Genomic DNA, 20,313 nt, shown 5'->3' with positions numbered 1-20,313 from the left:
AACTCCTGGATTAACATCCGGATTGTCAAATACATTTCAGAGTGGTTCACTGAGCTCAGCAAGACCCTAAGCAAAATTTCTGATGTAATTTAATCACAGTATTACCTTGCAAGAGCAAGCAATTGAAAGGCAAGAGTGGGAAAATGCTACCCATGGAGGCCGCAATGGATAACATTCAGCTCTTTGCTCACAATCTCTGTTTGAAAATAGTTTTCATGTAATGCATCAGCTGATTTTATCAGTTGTAAGGATTCTAGTGAATGATCTCCAGTGTCATCAGTGATGCAGTGTTTGGTTGGATGTAGATCCTGAAGTCAAAGAAATATGAACATAAACCTGCATTGATCTGAAAGTCATAAATACAACTATGTGACACATTAAGGACTTTATCTTAGGGCTGCAACAAACACTCCTCATAAATTATCCTTTTGATAGTTAATTCAAATAAATAGGATAACATCAAATCTTAGCCATTCCAACCTTCTGAGAGCACAAGGTGTCATAATTTCAATTTACAATCCCAAACCAAGAAATATTGACAAGCAGTGATGTGAAATATAGAAAAAAAATAAATTGTCATATTTTAGAATCTTGAATCATTTATTTTTCATATAACTAGTATCTTCAAAATTAATCAGCTATCAGAGTTAATTAATATTGTGTGGACTAATAAATTCATTGTTTATTGAATAATCAATTAAATGATAAATAGTTTCAACCCGGCGGCACGGTGGCGCAGTGGTTAGCGCTGCTGCCTCACAACACGGCAGACCCGGGTTCGAGTCCCGCTCTGTGCGGAGTTCGCATGCTCTCCCGTGTCTGCGTGGGTTCTCTCCGGGTTCTCCGGCTTCCTCCCACCTCCAAAAAGCATGCGCTTCAGGTTAATTGGCCGGTCCCAAATTGACCATAGGAGTGAGTGTGTGTGTGAGTGGTTGTTCGTTTCTATGTGGCTCCGCGGTACACTGGCGTCGTGCCCGGAGTGTCCCCATCCTCACACCCTGAGACTGCCAGGATAGGCACTGGCTACCCCGTGACCTGCGTTAGCGGATTTAGCGGGTTGGAAGATGAATGAATGAATAGTTTCAACCCAAGAAATTTATTATTCAATACAATTCAAATGTCAAATACTGAAAGTAACTCTGTAATCCCCTGATGGCTTGATTCTTGTAATTCTTCCACAAATCTGTGAAAAACATTAATATTTTAAAAATATGACATTTTCAAAAATTAAATGGCAAAAATAAATATTTACTGAATGAAGATGTGGAATAATGACTTCCTGAACAGAAAATCTATCTCTTCTGTAAACCATTGCTGTTTTTTTTAGTTATAGTAGCAATCCTAGAAACCATGTTCATACAATGAATCCTTCTTCTTAAAACTTCTGTGAAATGAAATAACATGTGCAGTAACACATTGTTGATTCATAGTCTGACCGTTCGATCTGAGTTAGCTGATCTCTTTTCTATCCAAGTCTAAAATTGCAGTCGTATGGTAGAAACCCGTCTCATTGCAAAACAGCACACTAACTCATCGTTGTGTATACATATCAAGTAAGAAATGTGTGGGGTTGCAAATATTGCAATTTAGCATGTAAATATTTCCAAGAACTGGTTCAACATGATTATTATTATATTCATAAGCAATCCAACAACTTAAATAATTGAAGTCTCTCTGTTTTTGATGCATGGGAAGATGTAATATGAATTATTTTCTTACAAGACCTGCAAAATTCTGGACGAGAAAAAGTTACAACAACAAAAAACCCAAAACACATCAAACTTAAAGCCGTACAACTTGTAATTTGACCAAAAGTGTCGAAAAGTGGTAAAAAATCTCATGATGTCTTATTTTAAGAAACTGATATAGAAAATGTTTTTTCAGGTGCTCCAGCATTCCATTGATGACACTCTTTCTTTCACCTAACAGTGGTGTTACGCGATCAGGCAAAAAAGAATCTGTCACTAAATCACATCTCTTGTCCACTGCCCAACATTTGTCATGACTGGTAGTTCTAAATTACACACTCCCCACCAACAATCTGTAAACTGTGCTGATTATAAGAACTGTCTGGGAAATGTCAAAAGGAGGGTGAAATTCACCTTATGTACTTAACAGAAAGGTCCAATGGAGGGAGACTTACCAAAACAGGGTCACTCAGACACTTTGAAGTAAGGTGGTGTGATACATGTTGACACTGGAATAAACAGTCCCAAACTGACCCTGACCTCTGATGCTTATTGCTCAGGACACATATAAGAAAATCGTGTTTCACAAGTCAAAGATACAGGGCACTGATGACCTTGTTGTTGATGATGTTGTTTACGCTTTACAGCCACATCGTCAAAGTGCAAAGCAATTTCCAAACTGAAAGTGAAAGACAAAAGACAACACAAGAAGTCTGTGTGTTATTATGAAAATGTATTCAAGGCCTTATCACTTATCTAGAGCCATTCAGGGGAAAAAAATGTCTACGCTGCATCTCTTTACACCCCCAAAGAACATGTTTTCAAAAATCCTTTGATTTATCTCACACTTCAGTATTTGTCTGTCCTCTCTCTGAAATAGCAAAGCATTTTCTCACTCCTAATCCTCTTCTTCCACCCCTTCCTCCAACTGTCACCTCACGTCAGTGAAGAAAGCTGCAATTACTGCACTTCAGTAACTGTTGAGACAATATCACAACAGTTGAGGTTTGGACGCAACGGGTGCTGGCGCGAGGACAAAACAGTCTGACTAGCGCAGCTTTCTAACAGGAGGATCTCAGTTCCAAAACACCTGCTAAATGAGAGCTTTAGATCACTGTGTGATACGACCAGGGGGTATAGATATTTTCATAGAAATGTGCCCAGAGGGGGGTAACCTGAAGAGAAATTCCAGATGTGGATGCCTGGAGGAGCCCAAAACACCCCCATCGCTGCTGAGTAACCAAGTAAAGTTGTGACTGTCCCACATTTTTCAGTTACAAAAAGTCACGCATATGTTCAGTAAAATTAGTCTTTGTCAAAAAAAAAAAAGCGCTTATAATTGAAACACAATTTTACAGTGGCAAAATCTCACTTCATTTTTTTTTCTTTATTAAAGGTTACATACGTATATGACTCTCATTATGTGAAATATAAGAAAATAGATTCTTGTTTCGTGTTTGGCCGATTATCCTTTGAATCCAAACAATAGAAAATTGGGCCTCTTCATTTCATGATATACAAAATCATTAAAGGAAAACAGCTGAGTTTGAATTATGACCCAAAACAAAGAGAAAAGCTTGTTTTGGCATTTCCAGACCTGAAACAAATGTACAGTTGTGTACACTCACTTTTATGTATCAGTAAGCCAAGCACTTACAGTACAAATAAGGTCTTTGTTCGGACCCAACAAAGGCATAAATAAAGTTGATATTCATATTGTGATTCTAACCTTGAACACTTCCCTTTATCTGTTCTTCTGAACAAAAGTCCTCTGCAAACTGAATGTTATTTTCATCTCTAAGGGTTTTGACATAAGTGCAGGGTCACCTTTCGTATTTATTCCAGAGGCTGCATTTGCTGAGGATTGGGTAGTAACTGTGCATCCTTCAGTTTGACTATGATTACAGAAACTAATGCCACAGTCTCTAAATGGATGGTATATCTGCTGCATTGGTTTCCTTGGATAATAATGTTTTTAGAGACATTTGAGTGCGCGCACACACAGACACACAGACACACAGACACACAGACACACACAGACACACAGACACACAGACACACAGACACACACACACACACACACACACACACACACACACACACACACACACACACACGCACACACACACATACACAACTGACCTTTCATCATTATAAAGTCTAGTGACTCCAAATTAAATTACTCTTAGTTTGCAAAGACATTTCACAAAATATACTTTATTATAAATATTTCCTGCAGTTTTAGTCGGTATATCAATAAAAATAGTTGGGAATAAAGAATTGATAAACTACTATGATTTAACTTTATTATTGCCCCTTTGCTGCAGCATTTGCAGTGTGTCTGGATCTCAAATGCCGCAGCGTCAGATATAGATATGTGGATAAATACATTTATAAGGCTATGATTAAAATATTTTGCTCTTCACACCAAACCGCAAAGCACTTCTTTTATTTTATTAACCATTTATTATTTTCTGATTTACATTTAGTGTATATTATTGATAGGATAGAGAGATGGGGACATCCCCATCAAATGTATGAATGGAAAGTGTCTTTATGTATGACTGACCTCAAGATCGGTTATCAGTTGATGGACTAAAATGAACTTGTATATAAAACAAAAATAATGAATAATCAAACTGTGAACAAGATACAGAAAATGAAACTTTACTTCTTCATCAATATCTACAATAACTATACAGTTTTAATATTCTATTATATTTTAAAAATGTGTCTAATTTTGTAATGAAGGGCTAATTCAAATAACATCTTAGAAATTTACCTCTTGAAGATTGATATGTAATAAGATCTGCATTTAGAGTAAAGATTTTGGACTTCTTATAGAATGGATTGTACAATTAAGATTTTCCAACAATGCCATTATGTAATAAAAGTGAAAAGAACGTTAGTGATGGAAATGAAATGCAGTTCGGAGAACGAGCATGAATCACAGTGCTTTACATTACACATTATCACCTTGGCGGCATTTACCCTACATTAATTAGCTTGACATAGTGTACAGACATGAGCAGGCACACACACCCACACCCACACACAGCAGCTGTGTACATGACCTCTTTTTATAGACGTAGATATCAAAGAGATGAAATCAAAGGCTGGCAGAACTGCGTCAGACATAGATGCAATCTATTATGTGTCCTTTGGAAACAATGGTGCCTTTGAATACGCCAAATCAAACACAAAATTGATTATGACCTGAACACACAATTTACATAGCAGTCATTTAGATTTTCATCATATGTCGACAGTGGCAAGCACTATGCAGAAGACAGCAGTACTGGAGGAAAGTGAACCAAATTTTACAAATGTTCTAAAAAAAATTAAAAAAAATCAAATCAAACCATTATTTTCCTTTGATTTTGTCAAGAGATGATCAAATGAATCCAAACCAGCAGCTGGTGAATGAAAGAGATGTCAAACCCTTATAATCAGCAATTAGTCAACAGTTATTGTCTCAACCTGATGCAAAAAAGTGTCCTGATATTTTCAGATATAATTCTGATCAACAACAATGAAAGATACTAAAGTACATTTCCAATATTATATAATAATGTCTATGTGTTTTTGCACTTGCTTATATAATCAAAATAAACTTACATTATTGACATTTGTAGAACAATTGATATATTTACACACACACACACACACACACACACACACACACACGGTTCCTCTGGAACCATGAAACAATAATGTCATGTCTCTTTTGTGAGAAATCCTACCACAAATGCTAACGACACAGCATGGTTATAGTTAGCTGCAATCAAATCTGTGCCTCACATCAAACAGCATGTCTTTCTCATCACCAGGGATACTGATGCTGGCATCATGTGCTTGTTAAACCCCTTGTATCTTCCAGTCATGGGTTGAAACTTTACAGAACAGCAAAGAACAGATGGAGATTTTTATGAAACAGGTTCTTGTGTTCAACAGCTGAATGCAGAATTGATTCTGTAATGTCAAAATACAGTATAATGCACTGACTGTACTCACATAAAAGTCAGCTCTTCCTCATGACTAAGGTTTATTTTTCCTCCAAACAACCACATATTAAATGGAGGACCTTTTCACATGTTTACAGTGAAGTGAAGAAGTCAAATGACACAAACCTGTGCTAATGTAGACTTCCTGAGAAGGCATTATGTGATCTGAGACAATGTGATTGGCATGCCTCCTCAAAATTCATTTGCATTTTTCTTTCTATTTTTTTCAGATATCCTGTAGTTTCTGTTATTGTGAAACCCACTTTAAAAATTTTGAAATTCACACCACTTGTCAGACAATAAAGAACCTAAAACTCAACCGAAACAGAACAGGCTGGAGCAGTCTGAACTTGCTGTTGTGGTCGAATATTGATTCGGCAATTTCAGGCTGTCTCCTGAGTGCCACTGATTTATGTGTCACATTTCATTATGACTCCTGTGCTCATAAGCTTTTTCTTTTGAAGATGATACCATAGAGAACATCTAGCTCTCTGACGCTCCTTCTGTATTGACAAAATGTAGGTTTGCCAGCACAATTTGACAAAGTTGGGGGAGAGTGATTTGCACATTTTGCTGGGATTAAAGACCTCACCATTGAGGACATCGTGAGTATATTAGGAAAGAGTATGCAACACATTTTAATAACAGACAAAAACATGATATGCAAAAAGAAATGGTAGCTCTTCACTTGACCATTTGCCGCTTGCTGCTAAATTTATACTGGAAAACAAAGGGCTTGTCCTTTCAGGGACGAACAAAGCATGCCTTGTTTGTTCAAGTAGGGATAAATGAGCTACATTTAAGTCCAGGTCCAAGAACAAAGCACATGTCTCTGAAACTGGAGGCCATGGTTTGTTATTACCAACATTTAAGGCTGGTTTCCTCCAGCAAAAGCATTAATCTTGTCCAAACAATAACTAAATCATTCTTGCTGCTAATGCCATACTCTGTTTTTTGTCTCATTTTGCTGTTGACTCAACTGCCATGTTTGTTCTGTTGATATCCTAAAACTTTTTCCAATAAAATTTGGTGCTGACTTCATTATCGCCAGAAATTTAACCCCAATGACTTTAATGAACCCCTGACATTCCCCTCTGGGAACAATGGACATGCGATTGAGAGTGAGTTGGAACACCACTGGATGTATTGCTATTTTAAAATATTTAAGAGCTTTAGTTGAATTTACTTTTGTGGTCCCCATATCTTTTTACCATCCTTCTTTAGGGTAGTAAATATGAGTTGTCCAGGTGTTTTGAATAATTTCCCTTTGGGATTATTAAAGTATTCCTTCCTTCCTTCCTTCCTCCATCCGTCCATCCATCCATCCATCCATCCTTCCATCCATCCATCCATTCATTCACTCAATAGTCATTGTTGATGATGCTCAGTGGGTGAAAATAAGAGGTTAATATTGTCTTCTAAACATCCTGAATTAGCACTACAACCTTTCCACACCTTTCCTGAGATGAATCCTAGGACTCTTAAATCCTAAACCTATCTCTCCTGTCCAGAGTAGCATATCATGTTTGTGTCTCCATTCAGATGCAGACATTTACTTATTTATTATGTGCTTGGTCAGGAACTGGTTCTTCTGACTTCGGCCATGGTAAGGACTTATAGAGTGTGGATGTGATCAGAATTAACCAGTGAGTTGCAAGTTGGAAGAATGGATCATCCGGGTACAGTAACATATCAATATTAACAGTGAAAAAAAAAAAAAATAAGATGAAGAAATTGGCAACTTAGTCATGTTTTGAATGAGACTGCTTTTGTGTGCTGGTTGACAATGACGTCAAGGACTATCTCACACATATCAGGAAGTAGTACTGAAATTGGATTTTGACACTAATTTGTGACTTTCCATGCCCCTTGCCTGAAACAGTATATCCTGTTTTACATCAGGATTTTAAAAGAAGTATTAAGAATGCAAAACAAATCAATGCTGCATGGAATTAACTGTGCAATATAAATATGATTCCAGTGAATCAAACTATTTAAATTGCAAACCCTGCACAGAGTGGGACCCGAACTTGGAACCGCCTTGCTGTGCGGCGAAGCCCTACCCACTGCACCACCTTGTCGCCCTATTATCATTATTATTTTGTTGTTTTTGTTGTTGTTGTTGTTGTTGAATGTTGTTGGTGGAGAATAGACGAAGAGAATCAGTCAGGAGCAGAAGACCATGGAGGACAGAGAGCTGTAGACAAGCAGAGAATCTGGCACAAGAGTGTTGCAGTTCTAATTTCTCGTTCCTATTCTATGTTACACAACACTTCTCCTTACAGTGAGAGGAGCTCAATAACCTCAGTGTTGCTAGGAACCAAGCAGGTGGACAAGCAAATGTCAGCCGTCACAGTGATGACCATCACTGTAATATGCTATTATGAATCTGTGAGGCATTACTGCTGCACGCCCTTCAGAATTATGAATTTATAATGAACAGGTGTACATTTTTACCAAAATAACTATTAAAAAATGTGAGTGCCAAAAGGTTCTGCACTTGATTTCAACAAAGTTGCTATTTCAGCTGCAATATCAAGCAGCACAACAAACTAACAGTAATTGTGTTCTTCTGTTCTGTGGAACCTAAAGCATTTAATAGCTTTAATGCTTGTATAAACTGTCAATATAGAAAAGCAGAATAAAGGCTTACAAGATATTTTCCCCCTTTTTGATCAGATAATTATGCTGTATACATTGTGTATAGGGCGGCATGGTGGCGCAGTGGGTACCGCTGTCGCCACACAGCAAGCCGGTTCCAGGTTCGAGTCCCGCTCTGTGCAGAGTTTGCATGCTCTCCCCGTGTCTGTGTGGGTTCTCTCCAGGTTCTCCGGCTTCCTCCCACCTACAAAAACATGCATCTCAGATGAATTGACTGGTCCTAAATTTCCTGTAGGTGTGAGTGTGTGCATGAGTGTCTGTCTGTCATAAATGTGTCTTCGCAGTATGCTTGCGTCACGCGTGGACTGTCCCCTCCCTCACACCCACAGTTGACTGGGATAGGCTCCAGCACCTCGGGACCTGTGATAGCTGACAATGTGGACATATAAATAATAACTGAATAAATGAACACTGTGCATAAAGTCTTCTGGTGTTCACTTTCTCTGTACTGTTTAAACCCACTCTGTATTAAACTTATTCAGTCCAACTTCTTTTTTTTAAACTTTATACTTTTCTTTTGTTAAAAAAAAAAGCTGTCCTGTGGTATAACAAGTTCTACCTTCATGTACAATATGCATAATGTACCTTTCTTATAACAAAACAAATTTTGTCAAAAAACTAAGATGATTAGATAAACATTTTAATGCTCTTAAGACTTATTTGCATGATGTAATTCTTGTGGTTTTACTATATTTGCTGTTTTTCATCTTCATCTGAACATGAGGCGTTCATCCCCACTTGTTTACGGCTGTGTTTTCACATCAAAGTAAAAGCATACAAAGGAATTTTTACATCCTCCTTACCTCTAATGTATTCTAATTTAAGAAGAACAAAAATATACAAATACAGATCTTCTAGAAAAAGATGGAAAAAAGTGCACCAAATAAAAATGGTGCAATTGACATAAAAATAGAAAAGCAAAAAAAAAAACCTCTGGAGTTTCCACAATCTGACAAAAAACTTGGGATTCCCGTAGCTACAATGTAAAGAGAAAATGTTCATTTAATCCATTGATATCTCTTGGATTATTTAATATTCACCTTTATCTCATATGGTTGAACTCTAAAGATTTAATGGAATGTGCTGTCTTAATTTATTAACTATTACTGAATCTAAATGTGACATTCTAGGTTCCTGAGGAATGTATTACGAGTACGATATTGTTTCACCTCATCTGTTAAGTATGTATGCATGCTGGCCTAGATCACAGCATAGCATGTGATTTCAAAGGAAGCATCAATTACAGCTACATGAGGACACTTGCCATTCTCTACAGAGAGACTGCCAGTGGGAGCAGTTACAGAAGCCCCTTGAGGACAAAATTTGGATTTTGCTTCCACTTTACCACATAGACAGTGTCTTTGAGTGACAGACTCATTTGCCAGGTTTTGTGGGTGGATGTTTATGCAAATGCATCTCCTCTGTGGGCTGAAATAGCCATGGTGGTGACAGGCCAAAACTAACTGGGTTGAAATGCAGGAACATGCAACTGAGAGCCTGAAAGCAGTGCATAATTTACATTAACGTCTGTAGACCAGCACAGCAGGGGAAGGATACAATTTTACCAGTTTATCCTAATCCATACAAAAGTTAGAATGCACTTTTTTTGTGCCTGTGGATGAACACTGTTCATCCACAACAAGAGCTTAAAAGACTCAAACTTCAGAAGGGAATCATTAACAGAATGATGTGAATGTTGTACATGTTTCCTTGGAAGGATGAAAGAGCTCACACTGAACGGTTTCAGATTCTCAGTGAATTCACCATATAGGAATAACAGTTGTTGTTGTCCGGATTTGGTTTAATAATGAGTTGAATTCATTCTTTTTGCTGTCACTCATAGATACCAGACCTTCATACCAGACCTTCAATTTTGTCATAGTTGAACATTATGAACAAGTTCATAATGTTCCCCTTTTCCTCATGAATGAGACTGCGAGAAGATTTTCTTTTTTATTCCAGAAATCAAAAATGATGGTTATGCTTACTACTGAATTATGCATATGACAGTGGTGAAAGAAAATCTAATTTGTGTAATAAGAAGATGAGACAGCCTTCTTCATCTACAGAGACTCATTATTGTGTTTGCATGCTTATAGAAACCTTTTTGAAGTCAAAAGAAATACGAACACAACGATGGTGATTCCTTTGATTTATAAGGCTCAGTTATCTTTAACTCATAAATTTCAAAATAGAGACTGGAAGCTGTGATGTCAAAGCAAAATGTGTAATGACAAATGGAAAGGTTTCCTGATGAGCATGCGTTGGTGGTGTGGTGATGAAACAGCACATTGGGAGCTTCTGACAAAGAAAAAAATTAGTTTCATGTAACGCACAAGCTACGACAAAACAATGAATGGCATGTGTGTGTCACAGTGAGATGTACAAGTTCATTGCATATGGTTTTCAGTATAAATTGAATGGTATAAAGGTCTAAGTGTCTCTTTTAATTAAATTAAACCCTACTCTAAATTTTAATCATGAACTTAATTTAACAAGTTTCATGGCAACCTGCCAAGCAGTTAATGTGCAATTATAAAAATGCTGAAAAAAACATGTTATTGCAATACAAAAAAAAAAGAACCACCTAAAAAAATATTTCCTCCTTGACACCGAGTCATCAACAAAAATGGTCCAGACCTCCTCCCATACATTACATTACTACAATGTTCAAAATTATGGAAAACCCAATGCTCACTATCTGGACAGTAAAAATCTGCCTAATGTACTGTAAGTTAGTTAATGTCCTTCTACTTGTGCACACACATAAGCACACACAAATGCACACATAAAAACAAATACACCGCCCCTCCCCACACACACACACGTATGTATATATCCACACACGTGTGTGTGTGTGTGTGTGTGTGTGTGTGTGTATGTGTGTGTGTGTGTGTGTGTGTGTGCGTGTGTGTGTTTAAATGTATATTTATATGTGTGTGTGTGTGTGTGTATATATAAATATATATTTATATGTGTGTGTGAGATGAAAATCTGTGGCATTTCAAGAATGGATATATGAGCATATAAATCCAGCACTGTTTGGAATTCATAGCAGGAAGCGTACATACAGGTGAGAAATGCATTCTAATAAATCATACATTCATGTTTCCTCGTGGCTTAGGCAGCGCTACGGAGGGGTGTACCTGCCTTACAACAGAGAATTAAACCCTGCATTACATAAGCCATTACTTTAGTTGTAATTCATGCTGTATGATGACAGGCGACACTGTTACAATTTTTATTATTAAATTTATTGTAGGATGCAAGGTAAAGAGATAGGTGGTGGAGATGGGGGCATGGCTACTTTAAGAAATAGTTTTGAGTCAACTGCTTTGCTTTGACGTTTAATTTTCAGTGGTGTGTAAATTTTGTCAACTACTGCATTTATTCAAGTAATACAACTATGTATAAATGTGAAACGCCTACTTTTCATATTACCATGATGAATAGTTAGAGTTTGTATATTAGCTCCACTTCATGCAGTTATGATCTAAAATGTGACTTACATTAGATTGACAAATTATTATAATAATTTAAAACAGCTGGACTCACATGTACATTTTTACAGCAATATAAGAGATCTTTTAAGATATTAATATTTTACAATGTATTTAAACTTTATTTAGATTCAAATTAACTGCCAAAAATCTAATTTTACATAATGTGGAAATGAAACATTTCACTCATGTGCATTTAAAAGATTTTTTTTTTTTTGTGTTGAATTTATTTGTGCAGTCACTTGTGTCAAGTACTCAGCAATCATAGATGAAGCCTATGCTGTGTCTAAAGGCCATTATTAAAATTAATTATTTTAAAATTATATTTTAGATTTTCCTCCAGTCTTATTTCAATTAATTTCCTTGTCTATAGTTCAACTGTGACCACAAAAGGGTTTAATTTCCTCCAAGGCAGTTTTCAATGCACATCTTGGGTATAAGAGAGTGCTATCGATGCGAGTTTGTCACACAGCAGAAAAAGGAGACCTTAAAAAATAAATCCATGTAAAATGAACTGCAGTATTCAGAAGGCTGTCTACATCTGTATCCCTTTTATCTCATCACCAGTCCTAGAGTCAATTCTGTTTTGGACCTCATCTTTTGCTTTAGGAAGCTAATTGGGAAGAAAGGATTTTAGGGAGTTTTAATAATGCAATTAACAAAAAGGGTCATTTGATAACATGCACAGCTAGAAGCACAAGTTTTATCTTTTTAATCCATTAACATTCATTTATATTCAAAATAAAAAGCATATCAGGCTTCATGTGGTAGACCCATTTGCATCATAAATGTGTCATTTCTGGAAAACAGTGAGTCTTTTGGTTCCAAGGAGCCAATTTGTGTCCATGTGTGGCAGCATGAGTGGCTTAAACAGAATTCTAAACATGGCAGCAGTTATTTGTGTTTTTACATACATCATACATACATCTTCTTACCGCTTCATCCGCTGTGGCGGGTCGCGGGGAGCCGGAGCCTATCCCAGCTGACTAAGGGTGTGAGACTGCCGCGGAGCCACTCAGAGACACAGACAAACATGCATGCACACACTCATCTGTTCCTGAAAATCACATTCTTGAGGGTTTTGAAGTAATTTTGACCTTATTTTAGCATTTTTTGAGAAAGTGAAGCTGTGTAATTGATGTAAGCATTAAATTTAATGGTTATCCACTCTGCACTGTTCTTTTTTTAATAGGTAAAATTTAATACGCAGTTACTGGAGAAAGGAAGATAGCTGGCACTTTCACACTGATTCTTCAGGGTCGCGTAGTCTATCACTCTTTTAGTGTTGACCTTGTCATTCAACAGTAACTTTTTTTTGCAATTTTCAGCAGAGTTGCCTCACAAAATTGAATTTAAAAAAAAAAGACATAGAAGATAATTATAAAACCCGACCACTGTGCATGGGGACAATATTTACAGAAGCTACAGGGCAGAATAATTTATCCTGGGATTTTAAGGGGGGGGGGGCAATATAGACAAATAATGCATGTCTATGACAAAACAAACAGATTCTGTGCTGTTGAGCTGAACTCTTTCCTTCACTGAATTGGAACTAAAATGGCCTCCAAGTGTACTGAACAATGGGGGTGAGTATAATGCAGTGTGACTACTGAGTGACTTGACTGAGATCCAAAGTGAATAAAGGCCCCACTATGTGCAGCAGCGAGGATGAGCTGCTGCAGTGCTCAGGACTTTGGAGGGTGACAGTGCATTAGAACGCTTCACACACATTTCATTTGCCAATAAAATTCTATTGCCATTTTCCACATGGCACATGGGTTCTATCATCACAAAGTGTAATGATCAAATACGCATCGCCAGTCTCACAAATATTTGTTATAGTGCACTCTGCTTCTCGGATAAATGATTAGTGATGTAAATAGGTGTTGCATTCCTGTCCCTCTTGACCACAGTTTTGGGAGTCAATTTGAATAATTCTTCTATAATACTAAATAATTACAATACGAAAATCTATGTATATCTTATTTTTTTGTAATTTTATATTGCATGTTAATCAATTTAAGTTTATATATAAATGGAAAATTATACTCAAATGATGTCACACTCTTCTCTGACCTACTTTATGTACTAACAATGATTTTAAAGGCCTGCCCTTTGGAGTCATAAAATATTTATTTGAATACTTTGCATAGATATGAACATGGGTTCTAGCGTTATCGGGTCTGGAACGAATTACAAATCCTTATCTTCAGCAAGTGTCTGTCACTGTCACATTTGTCATCTTTTTCCACTATTAACTCCAAGACAGTGACAACATAGAAATAGGAAGTGTGGCCAGAAATGAATGTGGCTACATCAACGGAAATATCTGAAGGGATGACAATAACTTTTGCACAAAATGATCTCACCTTCTTCATATTAAAAGAATTACCTAGCAAAATGGGCTTTTCATTGGCCATATCTCAGAGAAAAAAAGATGATTGTCACACTCTTTTCCAGTGACATGAACTTCACTTTCTGAGGCTCCATTAACACTGAAAACCTTGAAGGACATGCAAGAAAGTACTTTCCACTTAAATGAAAATAATCTTTAACCCTGATCCTTCAAAAGACCAAAATGTGACACTTTTCCACAGGCAAGGCCAAGCTAGCAGAGTGAGCCACAAAACAAGAGCATGCCTCATCATTTTGCTTACGCCCCGGAGCCAAGTGCAATTTGTGGATGATGCGAACAGTACATTCTGAATTTAAGGATTATAAGCTTGCATTATGTAAACACCATCATTTGCATAGGATTGGGGAGGGAAAGATGTGATGTCTGTGTAAGAGCATACTCTGAAATCTCTGCTTGTAGTTGTTATCTGGTGACTGAATGCCTTTGATTAATCTTTTCAAATTAAATGCACCAGGGAAATTAAAATTTGTGACAGCATAGAGAATCAGTAAAACATTTACTTTGCTAAACAGTTGTTTTAATTTGTATACCCCAAAAGTGCCGGCTGCGGCCAATTGGAGCTGACATTGGGCTGGAAATAGCCGGAGCACGTATCCAGTACATCACAGAGCTGACGCACAGTCACTCATTCAGATGGGCATCTCAGAGTCATCAGCCCAATTAACTTACATGTGTGGGATGTGTGAGGAAAGCCACACATTCAAAAAACACAAAGAAAAACAGACAAAGAATTAAATCTGCCTCAATGTGAGTCCATTGTTACCATGTTTGGCAACTTTCATTCATGGAATCCTTGAGTTTTATCAAAATGAAGCTGGCTAAATGACTCATTTGAGTAGTCTAGGACGTCATTGTGTCACTGTGATTTTCAGATTCTCAAAGATTGAGGTCTGTCTGTCTAAATAATTGCCTTAAATAGTTTGGATTTTTAACTTTTAACTGCTGTTTATGTGAGTCAGATTCAAACACTGATGGGGCCTTTCAGTGACATGACTACACTTTACAACCTCAAACCCTGCTTCTTTTGATAGTCTCTAAAGCCATCCTCTACAGGAACTCAAAAGATCAAACGCATGAGATTTTATCAAATGGAGCCCTTGTCGACTGTTTGTAATGCTTTAGTCTTCATCGGGAACACCCACTCTGTCACCAGGATGCCACAGGAGACACTGTGCTCTCTTAAAACCCAGTAGTGATCTCCCCCGTTATCCAGATGAAAACGGATTTATTCAAACCTCCCATCAACTGACCCTATAAATAGAAGCTTGTGGAAAATCTTCTGAAAGAGGGGGAAAAAATAAGCTGTACTCTTAAGCTGTTATTAACATCCCGATAGAAAAAATGTCAAATTTTGTTAGGGAACGTAGAATTTTCTGTGAAAATAATCAAAGATATTCCTGTTGGTATTTATTATTTGGACATGAAATTAATTAACTGCTGAAATTATCTGACAAAAATATAGAGTTGAGTCATATGTCTGTTTCAGGACCATGTGATGTAGCAGTACTCAGCAGGAGTAAACCAAACAGCTGAATTACTGCAATCCAAGTGCACCTGCTCTTCTTGATTAGAAACCTGCCACCTGTTCTCCACGCTGCTATAATAGCAACTGTTATTTTGCTGTGATAGCTCCCACTATCATTATTTTCCCTCAAAAATAAAAATTAAAGGTTGACTCATTATTTTTATTTCAGTAAGTCATGATGAATGCCCCTCCTTTGTGTCTCAGAGTAAACGCACCTCACCTCTGAAATATGCAGCATACTCCTCTGGGTCTTTCCCTCCTGGCTGTTAAAATGCAAGGCGCTATGTGTCGAGAAATGCTCCCGTTGTAATTCAAAAAGCTACACAAATGTGTTAGCTGCAAGAACTCCCCCTGTTACTTGGTGACACTAATAAACAGAAACATTGTGACCTGAACATAAGCATTTACTACATGTAAGTGATGTGCAGGAATTACATGTATGCATTTAATCCCAAGTATCAAGTACAGCTTTGAGCAGGTCTACTTGTAATGTACATCTTCTCTTTACTGCACGTAAATTATTGCTCAATTCAAACAATTGGTGAAATGTGTGGGACTGCTCTGGCTACGTAGGACCCTCACATAGTAGAACAGCTGTGAACATTGTAATTTGATGTAACAATCTCAACATAAATGTGGGATTAATTGTCAGTTGTTGCAGATTTGAGTGATTGCTAAACTCTCTGATCAGTTCACAGGTTTAAAAGTTACATTCTATGAGCAATGTGACCCAGTCTGATATCACTGCATCCATGAGCTCAGCCATTCCATGTGACAAAGATGATGTCCACACTGGCATAAATTTTTAACATACAGGTTGTATCTTTGTGTGTGCATCCATTTTAGCCTGATTCTAATGTGTTAAAACAAAGCAAAGCAAAACAAAACAAAACAAAACAAAAACAGCCATTTTGTATTCACACCAATGACAGGGCATTTTGAATTCACTCCAGCTGAATGAAAGACTTCTTTTTCGGAGGTTTGTTTTGTGCCGCTGTGGTCTTTACTACACCCAACTCCTCTGGCAGTTTTGCTCTGGAAGTTGACACATTAGTGGGTCAACTACCATCTAAACAACTATGTGTGCTCTTTGTTTCATGGGCCATCACACTTCAAACATGCAATAAGGACAGAGAAGGGAGTGATTGACGTGCACATTTGTCGGACATTACACAGTAATCCATATATTTCTATTTAGCATAGAGAAGGAAGATGACATGAAACTCACCTTCTTTAGGGGGTCGTTTCACTTCTGCAGTCAAATTGCAGGTCTGCCCAGCTTGAAGTTGGGGTGACAAGCAACCTTCCGTTTGTGGATTCAAGGGTAAAACCACATTGTTGAGCATGAGCATGCTCTCTGATTCTCCATCGCCTAAGTGCTGAGGACATGTGCATTTTGTGTACACAATCCCACATGTCTCCACTGTCCCTTTCTCTAATTTCAGGCAGTTTTCCAGCCACGTACATAGGACTTGACACCCAAACTGGCTGGGGCTCGCCTTATTCAACACCAAGAACTCCACAATCGACTTCTCGTCCTCATCGAGCTTCTGTGGCATCAATCCATTATAATCGTATGGGAAAACTCTCCGTAGTTGAACAAAATTCTTGTCATACAACAAAAATACATAAATATTCTTGGAATCACACAGGTACACTATAGACTCATTGACTTTCAGTAACTCGTTGATCTTTTCGTGTGAGTAATGATCAAACTGATAAGCAAGCAAAGAGTATTCGGAGCAGCTCAAGTCTTGCTTGTATAGCTTCAGGTAGATGCTGTATTTGGTTGGGTCTGGGTTCTCCAGCGTCCATGTACAGTTTGTGTAGTTCTTAGGAAACATTTCAGTCACCGAATACGATCCATATATGACCCCCTTGACCAGAGTGGAACACCAATAATCTTGGGCACCAGTTAATCCAAACATAACCAGAAGATAGGTGGAAAATATATAAATCAACAGGTTTCGAACAGCCTTCATCCTATGTCATTTGGCCTGAAAGAAGAGATGGAGAGAATTACACAACTTTGATTTCTGTTTGAACCAAAGGACAAAGGTAGCATGATAGATAGCTCCAGCAAGTATGACGGATGTGCTTTCTGCTTGTCTTGTGGGTTCCTACCATGACGATGGAGGAAGGGGGAGTAAAAAAAAAATGACACATTGACCTCAGCATCATTTCTTTTGCGTCCCCATCCTGCGTTCGTTATTATTATATTTTGTGCAAACATTGCCACCTTGTGGTTGTTTCAGCTATTATTTATTTATTTATTTATTTATTTTTAGGGGAGGTGGGTGCAATGATGTGAGTCATTTAGATATTTATAATTAGCTTGTATTCAGTACGTAAAAATCCTTAGGGACGTTCACGTACATTTGCTAAAAATAACGAAGGCACCCGGTAAAAAAAAAAAAAAGGTGTCAGTCCGTGCGGACCTCACGACCTGAGGGGACGCTCGTTTTAAGCAGCATCTCGCATCTTTCACGAATTCTTTCTTCGTGATTTAATCTGTTTCCCCGCACGACATAGAGATTATATGAGGGAGACGAAATCACTCTGAAAATGTCTGTCCGCCTCGTCACAGCGGCTCGTCTTCTCCCGAGCGCCTTTGGAACACGACCTGCACGTCTCCGAAATTCAGGGCTTGACATATTTGACAATGCAATTTGATAAAGAGCCACCGTGTGAGTATATGTGTGTGTGTGCGTGTGTGTGTGTGTGTGTGTGTGCGCGCGATTGCGCATGCATGCGTGCAAGTGCACGCCCGTTGGTGTGTGTGCGTGCGTGCGTGTGTGTGTGTGTGTGTGTGTGTGTGTGTGTGTGTGTGTGTGTGTGAGAGAGAGAGAGAGAGAGAGAGAGAGAGAATGCAATGCGATGTCCTGATTGCTTTAATCCTACAGGCAATGCAGCTGTGAGCTGTGTCACAGAACAACGTGCGTATGTACGTGCGCGTCCTAAACTGTGTGTGCGCGTGTGTGTAGGCGTTAAAATCCCAAGTAAACTGTATGTAGAGATCCAGATATTATCAAATTTGCATTTTCCTAACTTACTCCCTTCTGGATGGTAAAAGATGTCTTTTTTTTCACCACGTTAGGATAATATGGGTTACATAAAGATCTTTGGAATCAGTGTTGGGTGAAAGCTTCTCGTCACACTGAATCCGAGTAATTTTCTCAAGATTCATGGCCAAGACTAAAAATCAGTATTCTGGAGACGGGGGAAACTACTCGTTAAGAGACGCTAATTTCACTGCCGGTGCTTTTCTAAGCAATTTCGTCCTGAGGGGACATCTGAATATAGAGACACTGGCTAAATCTCATGCGGTGGTGGATGAACGCTCAGCAGTTCAAAGTGATTTCTGCCTCTTAAGAGAGAGATCGCCACTTTAAAAAATCGTCTATTAAGCACCCTGCACACATACGAGGGGACGGGAGCTTCAAAGCCATCACGTTGAACAGACACGGCAAATTTTACAAAGAGGGATGCTAAACTTTGACTGACAGGTGAAATACAAATCCACCCTAGTTCCGTATATTAAAAATTGACGCAACAATATTCTTATAATAATAATAATAATAATAATAATAATAATAATAATAATAATAATAATAATAATAATAATAATAATCTTACCTTACACTGCGGAAGCTATGGCTATTTTTCCAACATACTTGGCCACATCCTTTATATATAAATTCTGCAGCCTTCCAATGAATCGATACTCCCCATTCCTGACAATAGAAGTCCGGCGCAACAAGATGGTTCAATGAATGAAAATAAAACGCGTTACACTCCAGGCTGCCCGCTCATATCCCCGTCTTCTTCTTCTTCTGGGTTTTTCCCGTCAAAACGAAGCGCAACACACACACCAGCCACCGAGAGAGAGGGAGAGAGAGGGAGAGAAAGACAGAGAGAGATAGAGAGAGAGGGAGAGAGATAAGAGGTTAGAAGACGGAGAGAAGCACAAAGATAAAGAAGAATTCTTGGAGTGATGAAAAGAACAGAACAATTCTTGCAATATTACCATAAAATAATTCGGCAGACTCCACGTCGTTATTCCCACGACAGACTGTTTTTCTCCCGCAAGTCGCGCACCCTCCCTCTGAAAAAAAAAAAAAAAAAAAATCGGGGAGCAAAAAAGATTTGTAGTGGGTGGATGTAAAATGTTGGGGGGCTTGTGAGTTACAACAGAGAGAGAAATTGACGCGCTTTGCTTGCTGCTTGCAGAGCTCCAGGAGCAGGCTGCAATATCACGTCACACACTCAGCCGCTAAGATAAAGCACGTACGTACGCTTCTTACTGCCGCTGCGTCTGGAACCACCAATACTTTCTTCTCTGCCCTCCTTCTTCATCCTTCCTTCCTTCCTTCCTTCCTTCCTTCCTTCCTTCCTTCCTTCCTTCTTTCCTTCTTTCCTTCCTTCCTTCCTTCCTTCCTTCCTTCCTTCCTTCCTTCCTTCCTTCCTTCCTTCCTTCCTTCCTTCCTTCCTTCCTTCCTTCCTTCCTTCCTTCTTTCCT

At 38.2% G+C, this 20,313-nt stretch overlaps 1 protein-coding gene across 1 annotated transcript in view; it reads right to left on the bottom strand.

The window, feature by feature from the left end:
• The window catches only part of adgrb3 (adhesion G protein-coupled receptor B3), a 108,474-nt gene extending 88,361 nt beyond the window's left edge, over nt 1–20,113 (bottom strand). The window contains exons 1-2 of the mRNA XM_068327168.1: nt 19,431–20,113; nt 17,023–17,791 (exon numbers count right to left, since the gene is read on the bottom strand). Coding sequence (XP_068183269.1) covers nt 17,023–17,776 — 754 coding nt within the window. The 5' untranslated portion in view covers nt 17,777–17,791; nt 19,431–20,113. The remainder of the gene's footprint in view (nt 1–17,022; nt 17,792–19,430) is intronic.
• Between the last annotated feature and the right edge of the window lie 200 nt (nt 20,114–20,313).

The sequence above is a fragment of the Antennarius striatus genome, chromosome 11 (assembly GCF_040054535.1).
Source record: "Antennarius striatus isolate MH-2024 chromosome 11, ASM4005453v1, whole genome shotgun sequence".
Lineage (NCBI taxonomy): Eukaryota > Metazoa > Chordata > Actinopteri > Lophiiformes > Antennariidae > Antennarius > Antennarius striatus.
The sequence above is the reverse complement of the archived record's forward strand: the minus strand, read 5'-3'. Positions and strand labels throughout refer to the sequence as shown.